The 26,245-nt window shown below is 46.3% G+C and overlaps 1 protein-coding gene across 2 annotated transcripts in view; it reads right to left on the bottom strand.

Annotated features, from left to right (window-relative positions):
• Positions 1-24,782, bottom strand: part of LOC110532780 (SRSF protein kinase 1) — a 34,260-nt gene extending 9,478 nt beyond the window's left edge. For both annotated transcript variants that reach the window (XM_036988900.2, XM_036988899.2), the window contains exons 1-13: positions 24,694-24,782; positions 23,994-24,048; positions 12,952-13,088; positions 11,580-11,688; positions 11,058-11,145; positions 10,713-10,907; positions 7,833-7,998; positions 7,683-7,708; positions 5,384-5,624; positions 4,400-5,074; positions 3,006-3,106; positions 2,672-2,779; positions 1,379-1,448 (exon numbers count right to left, since the gene is read on the bottom strand). In XM_036988900.2, the coding sequence (XP_036844795.2) occupies positions 1,379-1,448; positions 2,672-2,779; positions 3,006-3,106; positions 4,400-5,074; positions 5,384-5,624; positions 7,683-7,708; positions 7,833-7,998; positions 10,713-10,907; positions 11,058-11,145; positions 11,580-11,688; positions 12,952-13,088; positions 23,994-24,048; positions 24,694-24,706 (1,984 nt within the window). In that variant the 5' untranslated portion in view covers positions 24,707-24,782. The remainder of the gene's footprint in view (positions 1-1,378; positions 1,449-2,671; positions 2,780-3,005; positions 3,107-4,399; positions 5,075-5,383; positions 5,625-7,682; positions 7,709-7,832; positions 7,999-10,712; positions 10,908-11,057; positions 11,146-11,579; positions 11,689-12,951; positions 13,089-23,993; positions 24,049-24,693) is intronic.
• Between the last annotated feature and the right edge of the window lie 1,463 nt (positions 24,783-26,245).

The raw sequence follows: 26,245 nt of genomic DNA, 5'->3' as shown, positions 1-26,245 counted from the left end.
GAATGAGGGATGAGTAGGAAAAGGGGTGGGGATATGTGGGCACCATCTTCAGAAATATGGCTCCAATTTGTTATAGTGGAAATAGACACAGGAATGCAAGTAGGTACCCAACATCACATGATCATAGATTTACTCATAACAATAATGTCCAATAAACACCAAACAGGTTTCCTTGGACTAAAAAGCGCTTTCAATGGAAGATCTACACTGAACGTGGTTTTTAGTCCAAGACAAGCCTTAACATATCTGGGAAACTGGCCCTTTAAAGATGGACTATAACTGCTGCTGCCAACTCTTCTGGAAATATATGGCATGACAATGATGGAATAGTTGGCTAAAAGCACAATGTATAGGACCAGGCTAGCTGACGTATGCTAAACCCGGACTCTCCAACCCTGTTCCTGGAGAGCTACCCTCCCTGTAGGTTCACTCCAACCCTGTTTCTGGAGAGCTACCCTCCTGTAGGTTCACTCCAACCCTGTTCCTGGAGAGCTACCCTCCTGTAGGTTCACTCCAACCCTGTTCCTGGAGAGCTACCCTCCTGTAGGTTCACTCCAACCCTGTTCCTGGAGAGCTACCCTCCTGTAGGTTCACTCCAACCCTGTTCCTGGAGTTACACTCTCCTGAGAACCTATAGGACGGTTGCTCTCCAGGAACAGGGTTGGAGTGAACCTACAGGACGGTAGCTCTCCAGGAACAGGGTTGGAGTGAGAACCTACAGGAGAGTGTAACTCCAGGAACAGGGTTGGAGTAAGAACCTACAGGATGGTAGCTCTCCAGGAACAGGGTTGGAGTGAGAACCTACAGGACGGTAGCTCTCCAGGAACAGGGTTGGAGTGAGAACCTACAGGACCATAACTCTCCAGGAACAGGGTTTGAGAGCCCAAATGGCTATTCAACTAATATCACTTAAAGGACTTACACAAACCGTGGTGTTTATATTGTCAACTGGACTACTATTCAAATCATACAATAGTGTACCACCAAACGCAATGCACAGTATCGTACCATCGAATACACACCACCTACTGCAAAAAGTGTCAGTTGATTTTTAAATCATTAATTTATATTTAGGACCAACTAAAACCCCAAAAGTGATGGAGATTAAATGACAAAGCATTCATATTTTGGTAAAGCTTTTCACAGTAGGCCAATGGTTAATATCACAAATCCAAAATGGCTCTCCCTTGCATATTAGGCAGCTGAAGCAATTTCCAACATATGTACATATCTGCCATTTTCAACATAAAATATAGCTCTACATTCAACATACATTAAAAACAGACTGCTACAGCGTAGAGACAACCATCGAAACACTAAAACAGGAAAAGACCAGCCTAAGTAGATCCAAATCAAGCAGCAGAGTACGTATCACTACCTTCGTCCCTGGAGTAATCTTCCCCGGAATGGGGCTCAAACAAGTAGTCCCCAGTAGCCAGCTCAAAAGCCTGCAGAGACAAGTAAACAAACTATAAACATAAATAGCAACAAAACACAGACAGGAAACAGACACTATACTGTAGGGAGAAAGACAGTCAGCCATTCTAAATATTATCTACTTCCTGTACAGACGTTCCTCTTCCCGTAAAGTCAAATATCCTTTAATATCCCTAAGTTAGGAAATTTACTTGGCTAGTAAAAAAGGGAATTTTAGTCCTTAACTTTGTGATCCATCTAAGACGACCTAACTAAGTTATTTAGTAAATAAATAATGGAAGCCAATTTGTATATTGCTGATTCATGATCTATGTTAGGGTTCGTGCAGATATCCAAGGGTTTGAGACGTTCAGTAATGAGACTGATGAGGTAATAATACATTAACAGAAGACTAATCGACAAGATAACAAAATATCTGAAGTTAGTCAGGGAAATTGAAACTATAAACATTTTCCCGTGGTGCCCCAACTTCCTAGTTAATTACTATTCTGTGATTCTTTGAAATACAGAATACACAGAGAATTGATTTGATAATATACATTCTTCACATTTAATGACAGAAAACGCCACGACAGAGGGCATAGGCCCACCCACTGGGGAGCCTGGCCCAGCCAATCAGAGTTTTTCCACACAAAAGGGGTTTATTACAGACAGAAATACTCCTTCAGACGATCCCACAGGTGAAGAAGCCGGGGGTCCTGGGCTGGCGTGGTTACACGTGGTCTGTGGTTGTGAGGCCGGTTAGACGTACTGCCAAATTCTCTACAACGACGTCGGAGGCAGTTTATGGTAGAGAAATTAACATAACATTTTCTGGCAACATCTCTGGTGGACATTCCTGCAGTCAGTATGCCAATTGCACGCTCCCTCAAAACTTGAGACTTCTGTGGCATTGTGTCATGTGACAAAACTGCACATTTTAGAGTGAACTTTTATTTTCCCCAGCACAAATTGCATCTGTGTAATGATCATGCTGTTTAATCAGCTTCTTGATATGCCACACCTGTCAGGTGGATGGATTATCTATTGCAAAGGAGAAATGCTCACTAACAGGGATGTAAACAAATTTATGCACAACATTTGAGAGAAATACATTTTTTGTGGGTATGGAACATTTCTGTGATCTTTTATTTCAGCTCATGAAACATGGGACCAACTCTTTACATGTTGCGTTTATATTTTTGTTCAGTATGTATGCATGTAAAGTGTGTAAGTGGTTGTTGTCCAGTCTTACCATGCAGGCTGTACTCCATATGTCAGCTGGTGTGTTGTAGCCAGAGCCAATGAGCACCTCTAGAGAACGGTACTGTCTCGTCTGAATGTCTTCTGTAAAGTGCTTGTGCTGCGGAGGAGACACAAAGGTCAACGGGACTACTAACTACGGTTTCTGATCTGAGTAGAAACAGTAGTTAGTAGTCCCGTTGACTAAGAGTGAGCATTTCAGTGAGTCTATCAGGAGGGTGCCCATTTTCCATTGCACCAGGCAAGCTCAACTAAGCAGGCAGGCAACATCGATGCCTGGTAGACTTAAGCAGGAAATCCCTTGGGTCATCTGCACAGATACTCACCACCCAGCAGGCGTTCCCCAGGTCTGCTATCTTGACCTTCAGTCTGCCTGCATTCAGTGGCTCCAGGGGGTTGACCAGGAGGTTTCCTGCTGCTAGTTTGGCTGCATCCCCAGAGAGCGCGAGGGAGAGAGAGAGAGCAAGGGGAAGGTGGAGGGAGAGAGAGAGAGAGAGAGCAAGGGGAAGGTGGAGGGAGAGAGAGAGAGAGAAAGGGGAAGGTGGAGGGAGAGAGAGAGAGAGAGAGCAAGGGGAAGGTGGAGGGAGAGAGAGAGAGAGAGCAAGGGGAAGGTGGAGGGAGAGAGAGAGAGAGAGCAAGGGGAAGGTGGAGGGAGAGAGAGAGAGCAAGGGGAAGGTGGAGGGAGAGAGAGAGAGCAAGGGGAAGGTGGAGGGAGAGAGAGAGAGAAAGGGGAAGGTGGAGGGAGAGAGAGAGAGAGCAAGGGGAAGGTGGAGGGAGAGAGAGAGAGAGCAAGGGGAAGGTGGAGGGAGAGAGAGAGAGCAAGGGGAAGGAGAGAGAGAGAGGAAGGGAAAGGCGGAGAGGAAGACAACCAGCCATTTCAACACTGACCTGACAGTAAAATAAAGGACGAACACAAACTACTGTACTTAAAACTCAGGATGAGGCGATCACTTTGTTCAACCATAACTAACCTTCTGGTTGTATCGCTAGAGATAAACATATAGCCATGGAGACAGCTCCACCACAAGGCAGGGCTCTGAAAGTGAGACCATTTTACTTAAATATTTTGCTGTGCGACCTGACATTTTTATTCAGGAGCACCAGTGCGCCTAGAAAAATGATCACCCAGATGATAACTGTTGCAACGTAGAGCAGCCCTGCAACGTAGAGCAGCCCTGCAACGTAGAGCAGCCCTGCAACGTAGAGCAGCCCTGCAACGTAGAGCAGCCCAGCAACGTAGAGCAGCCCAGCAACGTAGAGCAGCCCAGCAACGTAGAGCAGCCCTGCAACGTAGAGCAGCCCTGCAACGTAGAGCAGCCCTGCAACGTAGAGCAGCCCAGCAACGTAGAGCAGCCCAGCAACGTAGAGCAGCCCAGCAACGTAGAGCAGCCCAGCAACGTAGAGCAGCCCAGCAACGTAGAGCAGCCCTGCAACGTAGAGCAGCCCTGCAACGTAGAGCAGCCCTGCAACGTAGAGCAGCCCTGCAACGTAGAGCAGCCCTGCAACGTAGAGCAGCCCAGCAACGTAGAGCAGCCCTGCAACGTAGAGCAGCCCTTGGGTGCCATGGAGATTCATGAACGTGGTTCTTACAGTAACGACAAAGAAAACGTTGTTACATCAAATATTTTTTCATTGTGCTCCTACATTTTTTTCAGCTTAGGAACAAACGTGCTCCACCCTGCATAGCAGCGTAATGTTCACAACAAGATGGTCTACTCACCATCCTTTAGACTCTCCTGTTCTCCTCCATACTGGATGTTATCCAGCATCTCTGTGGCCTCCTCCTCCTCCTCCCCATGACTCCTGTTCTGCTCCTCATCCTCCCAACTCCTATCCTGCGCCTCCTCCGTGACTTCCTCCTGATTCTTCTTCTCCTGTTCCTCCTCTTCCGGTGACAGCTCTTCCTCCTCCCGGACCCTGAAGCTTGTTGACTCCATCTCAGATGCTTCTCTCCTTATCTCAGTCACCTTCCTGGGTAGAGCTCCACTCCCCTCACTCTCTGGGGTCTTAGGTTCCTCTGTTTCTGGGGACACCAGGCCGTTACACACGGGTTGAGGAGGTGGAGACTCCTGACCATTTGACACCTTTTTTGACCCCTGTGGGTTTGATAATATTGACCCCTGTGGGCTTGATAATATTGACTCCTGTGGGTTTGATAATATTGACTCCTGTGGGTTTGATAATATTGACTCCTGTGGGTTCGACTCCTGAAGAAGACCGTGATCTTCTGCTGGGTCTGTGTTACCATTGTGTTGGTCTTCCTCCTTCCACTGTGCCTTCCTCTCCTTTGTTTCATCTTCCTCTTCCTCAGGACGAAGGCCGTTAAAGTTCACCTCTACCTCAGTTATTATGCTTTCTGGTACGAACCGCGTAACTTCCGCACCCGCAATGTACGCTGGGTAAACCAGAAAAGAACACATCATTAGATTTAGTGGAGGCTGGACTAGTAGTTCCCTTCTAATTAGTCTGATTCTGTGTCGTTCTTCATCCTGGTCTTGGAGACCCACTGGGTGTGCAGGTTTTTTGTCCCAGCCCAGCTGGGCTTGATAATTAGTAGATTAGTCGAGTCAGGTACATCAGTGCTGAGCAAAAAGCCTGTAGAACCCAGTGTGGATCTCCAGGCCCATGATTGAAAAAGACTAATCTAACCAACTTCCCCTTGAGAGACAATACATTTGTAATGAGTTGAATTCCAGACACTCACCGGTTGTGTCTTGGCTGGCTATCTCCTGTAAGGAAACCTGTCTGAGAGGAGCACAATATGTCCGCTGCTGTTTGGAAGAGACTGGAGACTCTGGGTCCTCTTCATCTTCATCCTCCTCATCTCCCCTCCCCGGAGCCTTCTCCATCTCCTCCAGATCCAGAATGCACTTCTCCAACAGCTCCGCCTGACGCTTCTGCTTCTTCTTTAACTTCTTCTTCTTGTTCTTGGACATTTTGGTCGTCTGGAAAAGAGGAAGACAAACAGTGAGCCAGACAGAACACGACAGGGGTTCAGTAACAACGACAGGGGTTCAGTAACAACGACGACAGGGGTTCAGTAACAACGACAGGGGTTCAGTAACAACAACGACAGGGGTTTAGTAACAACAACAGGGGTTTAGTAACAACAACAACAGGGGTTTAGTAACAACAGGGGTTTAGTAACAACAGGGGTTTAGTAACAACAGGGGTTTAGTAACAACAACGACAGGGGTTCAGTAACAACGATGACAGGGGTTCAGTAACAACGACGACAGGGGTTCAGTAACAACAACGACAGGGGTTCAGTAACAACGACGACAGGGGTTCAGTAACAACGACGACAGGGGTTTAGTAACAACGACGACAGGGGTTCAGTAACAACAACGACAGGGGTTCAGTAACAACAACGACAGGGGTTCAGTAACAACGACGACAGGGGTTCAGTAACAACAACGACAGGGGTTCAGTAACAACAACGACAGGGGTTCAGTAACAACGACGACAGGGGTTCAGTAACAACGACGACAGGGGTTCAGTAACAACAACGACAGGGGTTCAGTAACAACGACGACAGGGGTTCAGTAACAACAACGACAGGGGTTTAGTAACAACGACGACAGGGGTTCAGTAACGACAGGGGTTCAGTAACAACGACGACAGGGGTTCAGTAACAACGACGACAGGGGTTCAGTAACAACAACGACAGGGGTTCAGTAACAACAACGACAGGGGTTCAGTAACAACGACGACAGGGGTTCAGTAACAACGACGACAGGGGTTCAGTAACAACAACGACAGGGGTTCAGTAACAACGACGACAGGGGTTCAGTAACAACAACGACAGGGGTTCAGTAACAACGACGACAGGGGTTTAGTAACAACAACGACAGGGGTTTAGTAACAACGACGACAGGGGTTCAGTAACAACAACGACAGGGGTTCAGTAACAACAACGACAGGGGTTCAGTAACAACAACGACAGGGGTTCAGTAACAACAACGACAGGGGTTTAGTAACAACGACGACAGGGGTTTAGTAACAACGACGACAGGGGTTCAGTAACAACAACGACAGGGGTTCAGTAACAACAACGACAGGGGTTCAGTAACAACGACGACAGGGGTTCAGTAACAACGACGACAGGGGTTCAGTAACAACGACGACAGGGGTTTAGTAACAACAACGACAGGGGTTCAGTAACAACGACGACAGGGGTTCAGTAACAACGACGACAGGGGTTCAGTAACAACGACGACAGGGGTTCAGTAACAACAACGACAGGGGTTTAGTAACAACAACGACAGGGGTTCAGTAACAACGACGACAGGGGTTTAGTAACAACGACGACAGGGGTTCAGTAACAACAACGACAGGGGTTCAGTGACAACAGGGGTTTAGTAACAACAGGGGTTTAGTAACAACAGGGGTTTAGTAACAACAGGGGTTTAGTAACAACAGGGGTTTAGTAACAACAGGGGTTTAGTAACAACAACGACAGGGGTTCAGTAACAACAGGGGTTTAGTAACAACAGGGGTTTAGTAACAACAGGGGTTTAGTAACAACAACGACAGGGGTTCAGTAACAACGACGACAGGGGTTCAGTAACAACGACGACAGGGGTTCAGTAACAACAACGACAGGGGTTTAGTAACAACGACGACAGGGGTTCAGTAACAACAACGACAGGGGTTTAGTAACAACGACGACAGGGGTTCAGTAACAACAACGACAGGGGTTTAGTAACAACGACGACAGGGGTTCAGTAACAACGACGACAGGGGTTTAGTAACAACGACGACAGGGGTTCAGTAACAACGACAGGGGTTCAGTAACAACAGGGGTTTAGTAACAACAACGACAGGGGTTTAGTAACAACGACGACAGGGGTTTAGTAACAACGACGACAGGGGTTTAGTAACAACAACAGGGGTTTAGTAACAACAGGGGTTTAGTAACAACAGGGGTTTAGTAACAACAGGGGTTTAGTAACAACAGGGGTTTAGTAACAACAAACAAATCTCAAGCAGAGACAACTTACTGCTTTTGGAGCTGGTGCTGTGCTGACTGAAAAGAGACAGAGCCAAGTAAGAATACAAACCAATAATAACCTTGTGCCCAAACCCAGAAAAAGCAGGGCCTCCCAATAAACTGGAAGTATGTCAGTGTGTACTGTGTGTATAGCCCCTACCTGCGGACCCCGAGGGGGGGGGAGCCCCTGCTTTCTGCCACTCTGTAGCCTCTGCGGCCAGCCTCCTCACATAAGGCTCATTCACCGTCAGCAGGATGTTCTCTGGCTTGATGTCAGTGTGGATGATCTCACACTTGGTGTGAAGGTAGTCCAGGCCTTGGAGAACCTGAATTACATAAATAACATTTGAGTCATTTTGCAGACGCTCTTATCCAGCGTGATTTACTTTCACTGCATTCAATTCAAGGAAGATAAAACAACCACATATCAGATATGGCAAGTAAAAACCTTCAAAACATCCACAAACACTTATAGGGGGAAACAATGTCTCTCATCACACATTGTTTAGATAAATGTGGATTCGTGTAGCTAGCTAGGTAGCACACGCAATATTTGGTTTTGGATTCTGAGATTAGGGTAGCCAAGGTACTAGTTACCCGTCCACGTGTTGCTACTAGTTACCCGTCCACGTGTTGCTACTAGTTACCCGTCCACGTGTTGCTACTAGTTACCCGTCCACGTGTTGCTACTAGTTACCCGTCCACGTGTTGCTACTAGTTACCCGTCCACGTGTTGCTACTAGTTACCCGTCCACGTGTTGCTACTAGTTACCCGTCCACGTGTCGCTCTTGGTGCTACTAGTTACCCGTCAGGTGTCGCTCTTGGTGCTACTAGTTACCCGTCAGGTGTCGCTCTTGGTGCTACTAGTTACCCGTCAGGTGTCGCTCTTGGTGCTACTAGTTACCCGTCACGTGTCGCTCTTGGTGCTACTAGTTACCCGTCAGGTGTTGCTCTTGGTGCTACTAGTTACCCGTCAGGTGTTGCTCTTGGTGTTACTAGTTACCCGTCCACGTGTTGCTACTAGTTACCCGTCCACGTGTTGCTACTAGTTACCCGTCCACGTGTTGCTACTAGTTACCCGTCCACGTGTTGCTACTAGTTACCCGTCCACGTGTTGCTACTAGTTACCCGTCCACGTGTTGCTACTAGTTACCCGTCCACGTGTTGCTACTAGTTACCCGTCCACGTGTTGCTACTAGTTACCCGTCCACGTGTTGCTACTAGTTACCCGTCCACGTGTTGCTACTAGTTACCCGTCCACGTGTTGCTACTAGTTACCCGTCAGGTGTCGCTATTGGTGCTACTAGTTACCCGTCAGGTGTCGCTCTTGGTGCTACTAGTTACCCGTCAGGTGTCGCTCTTGGTGCTACTAGTTACCCGTCAGGTGTCGCTCTTGGTGCTACTAGTTACCCGTCAGGTGTCGCTCTTGGTGCTACTAGTTACCCGTCACGTGTCGCTCTTAGTGCTACTAGTTACCCGTCAGGTGTCGCTACTAGTTACCCGTCAGGTGTTGCTCTTGGTGCTACTAGTTACCCGTCAGGTGTTGCTCTTGGTGCTACTACAGTGCCATGCGAAAGTATTCGGGCCCCTTGAACTTTGCGACCTTTTGCCACATTTCAGGCTTCAAACATAAAGATATAAAACTGTATTTTTTTGTGAAGAATCAACAACAAGTGGGACACAATCATGAAGTGGAACGACATTTATTGGATATTTCAAACTTTAACAAATCAAAAACTGAAAAATTGGGCGTGCAAAATTATTCAGCCCCTTTACTTTCAGTGCAGCAAACTCTCTCCAGAAGTTCAGTGAGGATCTCTGAATGATTCAATGTTGACCTAAATGACTAATGATGATAAATACAATCCACCTGTGTGTAATCAAGTCTCCGTATAAATGCACCTGCACTGTGATAGTCTCAGAGGTCCGTTAAAAGCGCAGAGAGCATCATGAAGAACAAGGAACACACCAGGCAGGTCCGAGATACTGTTGTGAAGAAGTTCAAAGACGGATTTGGATACAAAAAGATTTCCCAAGCTTTAAACATCCCAAGGAGCACTGTGCAAGCGATAATATTGAAATGGAAGGAGTATCAGACCACTGCAAATCTACCAAGATCTGGCCGTCCCTCTAAACTTTCAGCTCATACAAGGAGAAGATTGATCAGAGATGCAGCCAAGAGGCCCATGATCACTCTGGATGAACTGCAGAGATCTACAGCTGAGGTGGGAGACTCTGTCCATAGGACAACAATCAAGTCGTATATTGCACAAATCTGGCCTTTATGGAAGAGTGGCAAGAAGAAAGCCATTTCTTAAAGATATCCATAAAAAGTGTCGTTTAAAGTTTGCCACAAGCCACCTGGGAGATACACCAAACATGTGGAAGAAGGTGCTCTGGTCAGATGAAACCAAAATTGAACTTTTTGGCAACAATGCAAAACGTTATGTTTGGCGTAAAAGCAACACAGCTCATCACCCTGAACACAACATCCCCACTGTCAAACATGGTGGTGGCAGCATCATGGTTTGGGCCTGCTTTTCTTCAGCAGGGACAGGGAAGATGGTTAAAATTGATGGGAAGATGGATGGAGCCAAATACAGGACCATTCTGGAAGAAAACCTGATGGAGTCTGCAAAAGACCTGAGACTGGGACGGAGATTTGTCTTCCAACAAGACAATGATCCAAAACATAAAGCAAAATCTACAATGGAATGGTTCAATAATAAACATATCCAGGTGTTAGAATGGCCAAGTCAAAGTCCAGACCTGAATCCAATCGAGAATCTGTGGAAAGAACTGAAAACTGCTGTTCACAAATGCTCTCCATCCAACCTCACTGAGCTCGAGCTGTTTTACCCGCCACGTGTTGCTCTTGGTACTAGTTACCTGGCGTATGTTGCTCTTGCTACTAGTTACCTGGCGTATGATGCTCTTGCTACTAGTTACCTGGCGTATGTTGCTCTTGCTACTAGTTACCTGGCGTATGTTGCTCTTGCTACTAGTTACCTGGCGTATGTTGCCCTTGCTACTAGTTACCTGGCGTATGATGCTCTTGACGCAGGGCAGAGGAAGGCCCTGGTAGTTGGACTTGATGATCCACTTCAGTAGGTGATGCCCCAGCACCTCAAACACCATGCACACATGAGTCCCGTTAACGCCGGAGATCTTGAAGTCATCCAGTAGCTGAACCACCATCTCCCTCTTGGGATCGTCAGGGTCCGTGTTTCTCACCTACGAAGCAAAGCCAGGAAAAAAAAAAACTTATCAGAACAAATGTGTCTGACAGGAAAATAGAGGAGAATATAAAGGGAGGCATTTTACAGATGAAAACATCAGCCTGATGTTATGTTGGGTATAAATTACTGTTAGGGTAGTACTCACCGATCTGAGCAGTTTGATCTCATCCACGGCTGTTTCGGTGTAATGCTCTGCACTCTTCACAACCTTCATAGCCACAAACCGCTTCACCCTACAACACAGACTGTCAAGTCAGTCAAGCTGACACAGAAGACAGTCTCTCTGTCCCAAATGCACCCTATTCCTTATATAGCCCAATACTTACAGTGGGGGAAAAAAAGTTTAGTCAGCCACCAATTGTGCAAGTTCTCCCACTTAAAAAGATGAGGCCTGTAATTTTCATCATTGGTACACTTCAACTATGACAGACAAAACGAGAAAAAAAATTCTCCAGAAAATCACATTGTAGGATTTGCAAATTATGGTGGAAAATAAGTATTTTTTTAAGTGTGAGAACTTGCACAATTGGTGGCTGACTAAATACTTTTTTTTGCCCCACTGTATGGCTGTGAGCCAATACAGTGCCATTTCAAAATGTGCTCAAAGAACACATCCACCTTTTTCATGTGTGTTAACAGAGAGAAACAGAGGAGAAGAAGCTCTTACTGTATGTCCCAGGCCAGCCACACAGTGGAGAAGTGTCCCCAGCCCAGCTTCCTGATCACATGGTACCTCCCATTGAACAGGTCTCCTATCTTCACATGGTGGTAGCCACCTAGACAAACAGGAGAGGGAGAATGGAGACAGAAGAAAAGCAAGTTCAACAGTCATTATTTTGTTATTAGGACTAATAATGTGAAGAGAAAAAAATATATATATATATATAACACACACTGAAATAAAATACTAACATGCAATAATTTCAACAATTTTACTGAGTTACAGTACATGTAAGGAAATCAGTTAATTTAATAAATAAATTAGGCCCTAATCTATGGATATCACATGACTGGGCAGGGGTACAGCCATGGGTGGCAATAGGCTCATCCACTAAGGAGCCAGGCCCACCCACTGGGATGCCAAGCGCAGCCAATCAGAATATGTTTTTCCCCACAAAAAGAGCTTTATTACAGACAGAAATACTCCTCAGTTTCATCAGCTGTACGTTGTGAGGCGGGTTGGACATACTGCCAAATTCTCTATAGCAATTTTTAAGGCGGCTTATGGTAGAGAAATCAACATCTCTGGTGGACATTCCTGCAGTCAGCATGCCAACTGCACGCTCCCTCAAAACCTAAGACATCTGTGGCATTGTGTCATGTGACAACTACACATTTTAGTGGCCTTTTATTGTCCCCAGCACAAGGTGCATCGATGTATTGATCACGCTGTTTATTCAGCTTCTTGATATGCCACACCTGTGAGGTGGATGGTTTATCTTTGCAAAGGAGAAATGTTCACTAACAGGGATGTAAACAAATTTCTACACAAAATAAGAAATGTCAGCTTTTTCTGCATATGAAACATCTCTGGGATCTTTTATTTCATTAAAATGTAAATGTGAGGGCCTTCCGGGTGGTGCAGTGGTTAAGGGCGCTGTACTGCAGCGCCAGCTGTGCCACCAGCACAGCTGTTAAGAAGATAGTGCTTCTTGTTTGGGTTGTGTATCGGAGGACGCATGACTTTCAACCTTCGTCTCTCCCGAGCCCGTACGGGAGTTGTAGCGATGAGACAAGATAGTAGCTACTACAACAATTGGATACCACGAAATTGGGGAGAAAAAGGGGTAAAATTAAAATATTCTTTTTTTATTTTTAAAGTAAATGTGTGAAATTTGCATTTAAGTTTTGTAATACTGTCGGTATTTCACTTATTTTCACCCAGATTGGGTTCCGTGGCAACCGAGTGTAGTCTCGGGGTACTTCCTGGAAGACCTCTAGGACATCGAGTGGATCCGAGTTCCGTGGCAACCGAGTGTAGTCTCGGGGTACTTCCTGGAAGACCTCTAGGACATCGAGTGTATATAAGGGCAACTCACCTTTGCAGTAGTCGTTGGGGTCTTCCTGCTCCTCGTCATCAGAGCCTAGGATCTCCTCAGGCTCATCTGGCTCCTGGGGAGAGGCCTCTGGCTGGGGCTGCTGCTGGGCTGCTGTCCCTCTGGGGTGGGCAGGATGCCTGGAAGACACACATGAATGTTATGACGGTATAATAACAGAACATAGTGCCTTCAGAAAGTATTCCACATTCTTGTGTTACAGCCTGAATTCAAAATGGATTAAATATACTTTTCACCCACCTACACACAACACTCCAGAATGACAAATTGAAAACATGTTTTAGACAATCTCGCAAATATATTATTAAAAAAAATACAGAAATCGAATTTACACAAGTATTCACACCCCTTTGCTAGGCCACTCCAAATTTGAGCTCCGGTGCAGTTAACTTCGTTTGATCATTCTTGAGACGTTGTTACAACTTGGAGTCCACCTGTAGCCAATTCAATTGTTTGGACGTAATATAAGAAGCAACACAACCTGTCTTTATAAAAAGGTCCTGTTGTAAACAGTGCATGTCAGTGCAGAAACTATAGCGTGAAATCCAAGGAATTGTCCGTAGATCTCTGAGATAGATAGGGGTAGCAGGTAGCCTTGTGGTTTGTGACGTAGAAGTCCGTCACTGGCCGCGGGCAGCATTTGGTTCTTTAACGCACACACATATTCATCACTCCTCCCTGCGCCATTATACCATAAGTTAACAATGTGGGTCGACACACAAATTAACTTCTGTCTTGGTGCAGGCATTTCACACTTGTCAATGTTCATATTTGAGAGATACAATAATTATTATACTTATCAATGTTGTGGATGGGCGCATTGTTTGTTTGTTCTGTTCCTCTCTCTCCATCTCTGTAGCTTCCGGGTATGCTGGAAAAGGACCCGAGCTAAGGGAATTGGGTTGGCTTTATAGTGCCTGTCCCAAATGGCTCATTAATGCATATGGGCATATTGAAAGATATTGTCAGTAGTGATGTAATGTTGTAAATGTTATGTTGTGATATTGTTTAAAACCGTGTTGCAATGTATATCCTTTAGTATGTTTAGTTCATGGAAAATGTAGGTTTGTATTGTTAATTGATTAATTAATTAGGGTTAATTGTTCTGAGGGGAGGGGCTAGCCCTACAAAAGGAGCCTCTCTCCAGTCTCTAAGGAGGGCATTTTTGGATTGAGCTGTGGATGGGGCAGCATTGTTTTTAAGCTGTCCCATAAGGTAGACGTTGATGGCAGTACTGTTGTTTTTTGTTCCGGAATCACTTGTAAATAAACACCTTTGCACAGAAGAACTTTTATTTTATTTATAATTTTTATTTTGATAGAGGTTAGGTTATCCAGTTTAGCCTTCTGGCCTACTCTACGTGACATGGTTAAAGCGTTGGGCCAGTAACGGAAAAGTTGCTAGATCAAAACCCCGAGCTGACAAGGTTAAAAATCTGTCGTTCTGCCCCTTAACAAGGCAGTTAACCCACTGTTCCTAGGCCGCCATTGTAAATAAGAATTTGTTTTTAACTGACTTGCCTAGTTTAATAAAATAAATTAATAGAATTGTGATGAGGCATATCTGGGGAAAGGGTTTTAAAAGAGTCTATAGAGCTGTAAGTTTCCAAGAGCACAGTGGTCTCCATCATTGGGGAATATAAAACATATGTAACTACCCAGACTCTGATTAGAGCCGGCCGTCTGACCAAACTACGCAACAGGGCAAGAAGGATCTTGGTCAGGGAGGTGACCAAGAACCCAATGACCACTCTGACAGAACTACAGAGTTCCTAGGCTGAGGTGGGAGAACCTTCCAGAAGGACAACAGTCTCTACAACACTTCACCCATCTGGGATTTAAGGGAGAGTGGCCAGACGGACACCACTCCTGAGAAAAATGGTACATGACAGCATGCTTGGAGTTTGCAATTAGGCACGTGAGAGACTTCGAGCATAAAGATTATGGTCTAATGAGAAATAAAATGGAACTTTGGCCTGAATGCAAATCGCCACGTCTAGAGAAAACCAGGGACAGCTCGTCACCCATCTAACACCATCCCTACCGTGAAGCATGGTGGTGGCAGCATCATGCTATGGGGATGCTTTTCAGCAGCGGGGACTGGGAGACTGGTAAGGATAGAGGGAACAATGAATGGAACCAAATACAGGCAAATCGTTGATGATAACTTGCTTCAGAGTGCCAACGACAGGCTGGGGCGAAGATTTTCGTTCCAACAGGACAATGACCCAAAGCAACGTTGGAATGGCTTCAGAACAAGAATGTGAAAGTCCTTGAGTGGCCCAGCCAAAGCCCAAACTTGAATGCCATTGAAAATCTGTGGAAAGACTTGAAGATTGCTGTTCACCGCTGCGCCACATTGAACTTAACAGAGCTTGAGAAAATCCCCAAATCAAGACGACTCAAAGATATAATCGCCAGCCAAAGGTGCTTCTACAAAGTATTGACTCAAGGGGTGTGAATACTTATGCAAATGAGATTTCTGTATTTAAAATGTTCAATACATTTGCTAATATTTCTAAAAAACATGCTTTCACTTGGTCATTATGGGTTATTGTGTGTTTAGATAGGCGAGAGAGAAAGAAGAAAAAAAAATCAACGTAATCAATTCTGAATTCGGGCTGTAACAACAAAACATGGAATAAGACAAAGGGTATAAAAACTTTCTGAAAGCACTGTTTTTAGAACATAGAGGCCCCTGTTTCAGGTTGCTGCTGGGACCCTGTCCCCCTGGGGTGGGCTGGCTGCCTGGAGGACAGTCTAGTATGAGTACAGTAAAATAATAACAAAAATATCACTATCGATTATCGCATTTTAACACCGTCTCGCACGCTAAATGCAGTATTAAATTCTAACCATCCCCACCGTGAAGCATGGTGGTGGCAGCACCATCCCTTTTCATAAAAATAGACATTTTCCCTTGGATGACAAACGTTTCCCCCTAGAGATGAGTGACTTGCCTTGGCATTTACACTGACATGTGATACAGGACTGTTGCCCTTTCCATTCAAGACATCCCAAAGCAGTGACAGCCAGCTAACTGCCTTACTGCTCTCAAAATAAACTCAAGTTATTCACATACATAGGATGACTGCAGTGAGGATATCCATTGTTTAGAAAAAATACAAAAAGTATTTGCCAGAACTCTAGGCTGTGTTGTTCTGGGTGCAGACGAGACTAGGCTGCGTTGTTCTGGGTGCAGACGAGACTAGGCTGTGTTGTTCTGGGTGCAGACGAGACTAGGCTTTGTTGTTCTGGGTGCAGACGAGACTAGGCTGTGTTGTTCTGGGTGCAGAGGAAACTAGGCTGTGTTGTTCTGGGTGCAGAGGAGACTAGGCTGTGTTGTTCTGGGTGCAGAGGAGACTAGGCTGCGTTGTTCTGGGTGCAGAGGAGACTAGGCTTTGTTGTTCTGGGTGCAGAGGAGACTAGGCTGTGTTCTGGGTGCAGAGGAGACTAGGCTGTGTTGTTCTGGGTGCAGACGAGACTAGGCTTTGTTGTTCTGGGTGCAGACGAGACTAGGCTGTGTTGTTCTGGGTGCAGACGAGACTAGGCTGCGTTGTTCTGGGTGCAGACGAGACTAGGCTGTGTTGTTCTGGGTGCAGACGAGACTAGGCTTTGTTGTTCTGGGTGCAGACGAGACTAGGCTGTGTTGTTCTGGGTGCAGAGGAAACTAGGCTGTGTTGTTCTGGGTGCAGAGGAGACTAGGCTGTGTTGTTCTGGGTGCAGAGGAGACTAGGCTGCGTTGTTCTGGGTGCAGAGGAGACTAGGCTTTGTTGTTCTGGGTGCAGAGGAGACTAGGCTGTGTTCTGGGTGCAGAGGAGACTAGGCTGTGTTGTTCTGGGTGCAGACGAGACTAGGCTTTGTTGTTCTGGGTGCAGAGGAGACTAGGCTGTGTTGTTCTGGGTGCAGACGAGACTAGGCTTTGTTGTTCTGGGTGCAGAGGAGACTAGGCTGTGTTGTTCTGGGTGCAGAAACTGCCATAAGTTCTGATAATGCCTTAATGAGCCGGGCATTTCCACCATCCATTATGTCACGCTTCAGTTAACCCGTGCTGCGAACTTCATCGTTCTCCTGCTGCTATAAATATAGCAGCACAGCAGATAGGCATTACATAACATAGGACGTCTGCAATGTGTGATGGCATAGTGTGGGTCGGCTTGGCTGTTGGGGATAAACCACAACCATCTTCATCCTTTCTATAATAGGACAAGGGCTGCACATTTTGGGGAACATTCAGGAGGAGGAAAGTTTCCGTGGTAATTAAACAGGAATATATGGGAATTAACGGAAATATATGCAAATTAATATTAATACCATTTAAAATGTAGATATTTAATGTATCATATGGAGACAGAAACATAAATCTTATCATAAGTAGACACTTGCAAATGATTAAATCCGTCCAATAGAAAAATATATATAATTTAGTAACTAATTAAATGAGGTGACTCTTCACATGGGATGATTTCACTGAACAACAAAAGAAAGGGAATATTGAATGATCCCCAATGATCCATCACATCTCCCAAAATCGTTTTCAACATACATCTGTAAAATGATAGTCTAGAAACTAAAGCTTTGGTTGTCTTCCTCTCAGGCTTCCATGTCTTCTCCCTGAACCTCCTCAATGTCCACCTCTTGAACGTCAGACTCTGAGGCCTCATCTTCACTGTCACTTTCCAACCTTGTTGAGGATGGCTCGTTGTCAGGTTAAAAAAGCCTCAAATTTGCCCAGATGGCCACCATTTTGTAAACTCTTGTATTGGTCCGCCTGTTGCATAATTTGGTGTGTGTGTTCCCCGGAAAGGACCAGTTGCGCTCTGAGGCGGCTGATGTTGATGGGATTTGGAGGATGATGGAGGCAACAGGGGAAAGAGCTTCAGATCCACAAAGTCCCCTCCACCAGGTGGCTGATGAGATATGTTGGCATGACTGCCATATTGCATCTCCATCCCAAAGCCCTTGCTTAGAAGTGTACTTTTCCAGACTGCCAAGAACCTTTCCCTCGTCCAGATCGTGGCGAGACACGGTAGTGATGACACCATAGGCCTTGTTGATCTCTGCACCAGACAGGATGCTCATTTTCACCTCCAATAGAAGTAGAGGGACTTTTGTCAGAGGTTGCTTGTTTAGCGCAGAGGGAACTTTATGCACTTGGCCAGATGATTCTGTATCTTTGTTGCATTCTCCACATATGATTTGGCACAGTATTTGCAAATGTACACAGCTTTTCCTTCTACATTAGGCTGCAGTGAAATGTCTCCACACACCAGATAGTGCCCGTGGCATTGTCCTGTAAAGATTGGAAAAAAATTAAACATGTATGGAAACATGTGAATTAACACTCCTCAGTTAGCAGGCTCAAGCTAACAAAACCCCACATGGTAGCAAAAACTAACTAGCAGAAATTGTCAACAAATTAAAAATGATTTCAACTCACTTTGCTGTAGGCTACTATTTACTAGTTAACAAAAAAATCATGCATGTCATAAAATATATTCACCCCACCCAGTATTGTAATTAAAACTTACCAGAATGCATGTAGTCCTTGGCTCAGACAGTATGGTAGTGTGGGCTCAATAACATCTCATTAGTGGGCAAGATCTTGAGAATCAGCTGTACATGCAGAGGGTTGCAATTCCATTGAATTGCGGATGGTTTAACCAAAATATGCCACAAGACCTAGAATTGCCTTTTGTGTATCCCACAAAAAAAGGTTCACTGTTATAAGCTAACTTTTTTTGATGAATTTACGCAAAATTCCACAAATTCCCGGGCTTAACTTCCCATGGAAAACTCCCACGAAAAATACCACAAATTTACCAGAACGTTTCCAACCCTTTGCAACCCTAAACAGGATTTACTAAAATACTGTACATCATTCACAGTATTCATTATGGGTGTTATAGGATTACTTGAGGTCTAATGTCATTCTGGACAGGGCCAAGAGTCACCAACATGTGTACTAAACTTGTGTACCTGTCGTGGGATGCTTTAATCTGACCCAGTTACTTCTGGCCGCTTTAAATCTTGTGATATATAATTAGGGACTGGTTTACTGTAGACCTGGGACACCAATTAACAAATTAACTGAGTACAAGTAACTGTCAGATGGAAACAAAACAAAAACAGAAGTGCATTCAGACTCCCAGGAGTGGCCCTGCTGTATGGATTCAGACCCCCAGGAGTGGCCCTGCTGTATGGATTCAGATCCCCAGGAGTGGCCCTGCTGTATGGATTCAGACCCCCAGGAGTAGCCCTGCTGTATGGATTCAGACCCCCAGGAGTGGCCCTGCTGTATGGATTCAGACCCCCAGGAGTAGCCCTGCTATATGGATTCAGACCCCCAGGAGTGGCCCTGCTGTATGGATTCAGACCCCCAGGAGTGGCCCTGCTGTATGGATTCAGACCCCCAGGAGTAGCCCTGCTGTATGGATTCAGACCCCCAGGAGTGGCCCTGCTGTATGGATTCAGACCCCCAGGAGTAGCCCTGCTGTATGGATTCAGACCCCCAGGAGTGGCCCTGCTGTATGGATTCAGACCCCCAGGAGTAGCCCTGCTGTATGGATTCAGACCCCCAGGAGTGGCCCTGCTGTATGGATTCAGACCCCCAGGAGTGGCCCTGCTGTATGGATTCAGACCCCCAGGAGTGGCCCTGCTGTATGGATTCAGACCCCCAGGAGTGGCCCTGCTGTATGGATTCAGACCCCCAGGAGTAGCCCTGCTGTATGGATTCAGACCCCCAGGAGTGGCCCTGCTGTATGGATTCAGATCCCCAGGAGTGGCCCTGCTGTATGGATTCAGACCCCCAGGAGTGGCCCTGCTGTATGGATTCAGACCCCCAGGAGTGGCCCTGCTGTATGGATTCAGACCCCCAGGAGTGGCCCTGCTGTATGGATTCAGATCCCCAGGAGTGGCCCTGCTGTATGGATTCAGACCCCCAGGAGTAGCCCTGCTGTATGGATTCAGACCCCCAGGAGTGGCCCTGCTGTATGGATTCAGACCCCCAGGAGTAGCCCTGCTGTATGGATTCAGACCCCCAGGAGTGGCCCTGCTGTATGGATTCAGACCCCCAGGAGTGGCCCTGCTGTATGGATTCAGACCCCCAGGAGTAGCCCTGCTGTATGGATTCAGACCCCCAGGAGTGGCCCTGCTGTATGGATTCAGACCCCCAGGAGTAGCCCTGCTGTATGGATTCAGACCCCCAGGAATGGCCCTGCTGTATGGATTCAGACCCCCAGGAGTAGCCCTGCTGTATGGATTCAGACCCCCAGGAGTGGCCCTGCTGTATGGATTCAGACCCCCAGGAGTGGCCCTGCTGTATGGATTCAGACCCCCAGGAGTGGCCCTGCTGTATGGATTCAGACCCCCAGGAGTGGCCCGGCTGTATGGATTCAGACCCCCAGGAGTAGCCCTGCTGTATGGATTCAGACCCCCAGGAGTGGCCCTGCTGTATGGATTCAGATCCCCAGGAGTGGCCCTGCTGTATGGATTCAGACCCCCAGGAGTGGCCCTGCTGTATGGATTCAGACCCCCAGGAGTGGCCCTGCTGTATGGATTCAGACCCCCAGGAGTGGCCCTGCTGTATGGATTCAGACCCCCAGGAGTGGCCCTGCTGTATGGATTCAGACCCCCAAGAGTGGCCATGCTGTATGGATTCAGACCCCCAAGAGTGGCCCTGCTGTATGGATTCAGACCCCCAGGAGTGGCCCTGCTGTATGGATTCAGACCCCCAGGAGTGGCCCTGCTGTATGGATTCAGACCCCCAGGAGTGGCCCGGCTGTATGGATTCAGATCCCCAGGAGTGGCCCGGCTGTATGGATTCAGACCCCCAGGAGTGGCCCTGCTGTATGGATTCAGACCCCCAGGAGTGGCCCGGCTGTATGGATTCAGACCCCCAGGAGTAGCCCTGCTGTATGGATTCAGACCCCCAGGAGTGGCCCTGCTGTATGGATTCAGACCCCCAGGAGTGGCCCGGCTGTATGGATTCAGACCCCCAGGAGTGGCCCTGCTGTATGGATTCAGACCCCCAGGAGTGGCCCGGCTGTATGGATTCAGACCCCCAGGAGTGGCCCGGCTGTATGGATTCAGACCCCCAGGAGTAGCCCTGCTGTATGGATTCAGACCCCCAGGAGTGGCCCTGCTGTATGGATTCAGACCCCCAGGAGTGGCCCGGCTGTATGGATTCAGACCCCCAGGAGTGGCCCTGCTGTATGGATTCAGACCCCCAGGAGTGGCCCGGCTGTATGGATTCAGACCCCCAGGAGTGGCCCGGCTGTATGGATTCAGACGCTCATATCTGACTTGGGCGTGCCGTGGTCAGAGTCACAACCACACACAGGTGTGATGTCATGAGCTAATAATATCAATATTTACATAGTGACATTTCCAGAAACGCTGCATTCCTCCTGCCTACAGAGAATAGACACGCCGTATTCCTCCTGCCTACAGAGAATAGACACGCCGTATTCCTCCTGCCTACAGAGAATAGACACGCCGTATTCCTCCTGCCTCCAGAGAATAGACACATCGTATTCCTCCTGCCTCCAGAGAATAGACACGCTGTATTCCTCCTGCCTACAGAGAATAGACACGCCGTATTCCTCCTGCCTCCAGAGAATAGACACGCCGTATTCCTCCTGCCTCCAGAGAATAGACACGCCGTATTCCTCCTGCCTCCAGAGAATAGACACGCCGTATTCCTCCTGAGAATAGACACGCTGTATTCCTCCTGCCTCCAGAGAATAGACACGCCGTATTCCTCCTGAGAATAGACACGCCGTATTCCTCCTGCCTCCAGAGAATAGACACGCCGTATTCCTCCTGAGAATAGACACGCTGTATTCCTCCTGCCTCCAGAGAATAGACACGCCGTATTCCTCCTGAGAATAGACACGCCGTATTCCTCCTGCCTCCAGAGAATAGACACGCCGTATTCCTCCTGCCTCCAGAGAATAGACACGCCGTATTCCTCCTGAGAATAGACACGCTGTATTCCTCCTGCCTCCAGAGAATAGACACGCTGTATTCCTCCTGCCTCCAGAGAATAGACACGCCGTATTCCTCCTGCCTCCAGAGAATAGACACGCTGTATTCCTCCTGCCTCCAGAGAATAGACACGCTGTATTCCTCCTGCCTCCAGAGAATAGACACGCTGTATTCCTCCTGCCTCCAGAGAATAGACACGCTGTATTCCTCCTGCCTCCAGAGAATAGACACGCCGTATTCCTCCTGCCTCCAGAGAATAGACACGCCGTATTCCTCCTGCCTCCAGAGAATAGACACGCCGTATTCCTCCTGCCTCCAGAGAATAGACACGCCGTATTCCTCCTGCCTCCAGAGAATAGACACGCCGTATTCCTCCTGCCTCCAGAGAATAGACACGCCGTATTCCTCCTGCCTCCAGAGAATAGACACGCCGTATTCCTCCTGCCTCCAGAGAATAGACACGCCGTATTCCTCCTGCCTCCAGAGAATAGACACGCTGTATTCCTCCTGCCTCCAGAGAATAGACACGCTGTATTCCTCCTGCCTCCAGAGAATAGACACGCTGTATTCCTCCTGCCTCCAGAGAATAGACACGACCAGAGGCCATATAGTTCAAACACTCAAAGCCTGTAATGAATCAACTGCTGCTATGGAAACCAAAAGGACAGGTGCCATTCAAAGTCTTGTCAGAAACTTCACACAAAGCATGCACTGCATTGTCTATATCACCACCATGCAGAGTCAGAACAATGCACTAGGCCTACTGTGTACACAAAACATTAAGAACACCTTAATATTGGGTTGACACAAACCGGTGCGCCTGGCACCTACAACGCCCCTCTGAATGGCACACACAAACAATTAATCTCAAAGCTTAAAAATCCTTATTTAACCTGTCTCCTCCCCTTCATGTACACTGATTGAAGTGGATTTAACAAGTGACATCAATAAGGGATCATAGCTTTCACCTGGATCCACCTGGTCAGTCTGTCATGAAAACAGGAACCCTCAACCCCTCTTGGAAAGAGGAGAGGTGTAGGCTGTGTCTTTGGCGTGTAAGAAGAGAGAGCAATAGTAATGGCGTCTTTTTCTAGGCAACAACTCAGCCATAGCTCGTTGGTCAAAGCCAATGGGGAAATTAATGTTTATTTACATTTTTTATAAACACTGAAAATAAGGCCTGTGGTAAACAAGCATAGGAGATCTGACTCATATAATCAGAACAAAACATAAGATCTCATCAGCCTAGGATAACCTCAGACCTTCACTTCAGCATTTATCCCAACACCGTATTCTTCCTCATAGTAATGGTTGAACGAAAAGGTGTTGTGTTCCTGAATGTTCCAGTCTCCTTCCTGACTTAAATCTTCTTTTTTTTTTTTTTTTTTATAATCGGAGACCAGGTTTGACAATTGCTGTCCATCAATGATTCCCAACCAGATTGACTGAGTGAGGAATTTTTTACAAAAACAATGGATATACAGTATGTTACCCTAACAGTTGTGCACGGTCGGTAGATTAGTATTCAAAACAATTCACAGCTGTCAAAGGGTGCTTCACCAAGTATTAACTATGGGATGTGAAGACAATCAATAAAACCTCATTTTGTATTTCTAAGTGGAATAGGTTGAATAGATCGATTGGGTGAATGTAATCACTTTTTATTTTAAGGCAGCAAAATGTGAAGACTGTTCAAGGGGTGTGGAGAGTTTCACACAGAACTGTACTTCAACCTAAATAAATAATGAACTAGGTGTTATGGTGTGTGTGTGGTAGAAAAAACGGATGGCTATTGCAAAATCAGAACAGTCTGCTGTGCAAGTCTGGAGTGGACAGCACGTGTAGTCTAGTAGTAATGTGACTGTCACAGACCACAACGCCCAGTCAAGTCAGTACTTTTTAGGACACCACGGAAACTGGACCTTTGGGCCTCGAGCTGATTCAACGCCTTAGTAAAAAAAACAACAACAACAAATGACTAGGTCATTAGACACATGTTTGTTGGCCAGTATGTTTGTGCATTGCAGAATGACTCACTTCTTGCTGGACTTCTTCGCTTTTGCCCTCTTCTTCCTCGCTTGAAGAGCTAAAACTAATGCAATGAAAGAGATGTATTCAATATCTAGGTAGCCATCACTTCAGCAGTATATTTATCTAGCTCTGTCCATGTAGTGACTCACTGGACGAAACGTTATGACATCTGAAAGCTGGCCTGTGAGCCAACTAGCAAATTAATTATTAGCCAGCTAACATTAGCCACAGTTGTTAGCTAACTATAGACAAAATTATATTGTGGTCGCATTAGCTTACATAAGTGAGCTACTGGTTGAAGATATTCAATAACGTCCTCTTTTAAAAAGGAAGAGACAACTGCGATGTTTGGCCAGCTAACTAGCGTGCAACCACCACTCACTGAATATCTGCTCATGCCAATCGCACAAACAAATACATGACTCCGTCCACGTTTAATCAATTACTTTATCATAGTTTGCAATGACATTAAAATCAATGGATTGTAGTTAAGGGGTCAGGTTGATGGTACTAGCTTAGTTAGCATTAGCTAGCTGCGCCAGTGCGTTCAGGGGACATGCAATTCCACAAAACATTTCGTACATAAAGAGTACGTCGATACAATGAACAGTAACTTTAAATACGACACTAAAATCACGTTTGTTCATATATATTATGTGAACACCAAACAGATTAATTGTGTATTTTATGCCTTTATAACAATTACCTTTTCTCTCCATGTTGGTCGGGAAGCTCGCGTTCTGCCAACAGCACAAACGATGACGTCACGTGCATATGTAATGACAAAACCTTCAAACTAAAAGCCCACGTTTCAACACCAACAAAACCGACGCGTACGCAACTATGTGGCAAACAGACGGGGTTGGCTTGGATTGTTGACAACATATAAACTATATTTGGTCTACAACGTTTGTTGAAAACATAAACACATCTCCATAGACAAACATTGGCAGTAGAATGGCTTGTACAGAAGAGCTCATTGACTTTCAACATCGCACTGTCTTAGGATGCCAATTTTCCAACAAGTCAGTTCATCATATTTCTGCACTGCTAGAGGTGCCTGGTCAACTGTAAGTGCTGTTATTGTGAAGTGGAAACATCTAGGAGCAACAACGGCTCAGCCACGAAGTGGTAGGCCTCACAAGCTCACAGAACAGTACTGCCGAGTGCTGAAGTACGTAGTGCATAAAAATAATCTGTCCTTGGTTGCAACACTCACTACCGAGTTCCAAACTGCCTCTGGAAGCAACTTCAGCACACAATAACTGTTTGTTGGGAGCTTCATGAAATTCGTTTCCATGGCCGAGCAGCCGCACACAAATCTAAGATCGCCATGTGCAATGCCAAGTGTCAGCTGGAGTCGTGTAAAGCTAGACGCCATTGGACTCTGGAGCAGTGGAAACGCGTTCTCTAGTGTGATGAATCACGCTTCACTATCTGGTAGTCCGACAGAAGAATCTGGGTTTGGCAGATGCCAGGAGAACGCTACCTACCCGAATCCATAGTGACAACTGTCAAGTTTGGTGGAGGAGGAATAATGGTATGGGGCTGTTTTTCATTGTTCGGGCCCCTTAGTTCCAGTGCAGGGAATCTTAACGCTACAGCATACAATGACATTCTAGACAATTCTGTGCTTTCAACTTTTCTGCAACAGTTTGGGGAAGGCCCTTTCCTGTTTCAGCATGACAATGCCCCCGTGCACAAAGCGATTTCCACACAGAAATGGTTTGTCGAGATCAATGTGGAAGAACTTGACTGGCCTGCACAGAGCCCTGACCTCAACTACATCGAACACCTTTGGGATTAAATGGAATGCTGACTGCAAGCCAGACCTAATCGCCCAACATTAGTGCCCGACCTCACTAATGCTCTTGTGGCAGAATGGAATTAAGTCCCTGCAGCAATGTTCCAACGTCTAGTGGAAAGCCTTCCCAGAAGAGTGGAGGCTGTTATAGCAGCAAAGAGGGGGGACCAACTCCATATTAATTCCCATGAATTTGGAATGAGATGTTCGACGAGCAGCTGTCCACGTACATTTGGTCATGTAGTGTATCTGGTCAACCAGCACCACAACAACTCACATGCTTCTGCCCCATTTAAGTATGCACATCCTTTTAGTAATGTTTTCAGCTAACCCATCTATAACTGCTTCAATATATATATATATATATTCAATCAATGGCCACTTTTATTGTGCTAATAAAATGCAATAAGTAATTTATCAAAACAAATAAATGTTATTTTTTAAGACCAATAAT

This window comes from Oncorhynchus mykiss, chromosome 9 (genome assembly GCF_057628025.1).
Source record: "Oncorhynchus mykiss isolate SJ-2025 chromosome 9, ASM5762802v1, whole genome shotgun sequence".
In the NCBI taxonomy this organism is placed as follows: Eukaryota; Metazoa; Chordata; class Actinopteri; order Salmoniformes; family Salmonidae; genus Oncorhynchus; species Oncorhynchus mykiss.
This window is presented reverse-complemented; position numbering and strand designations above follow the sequence as displayed.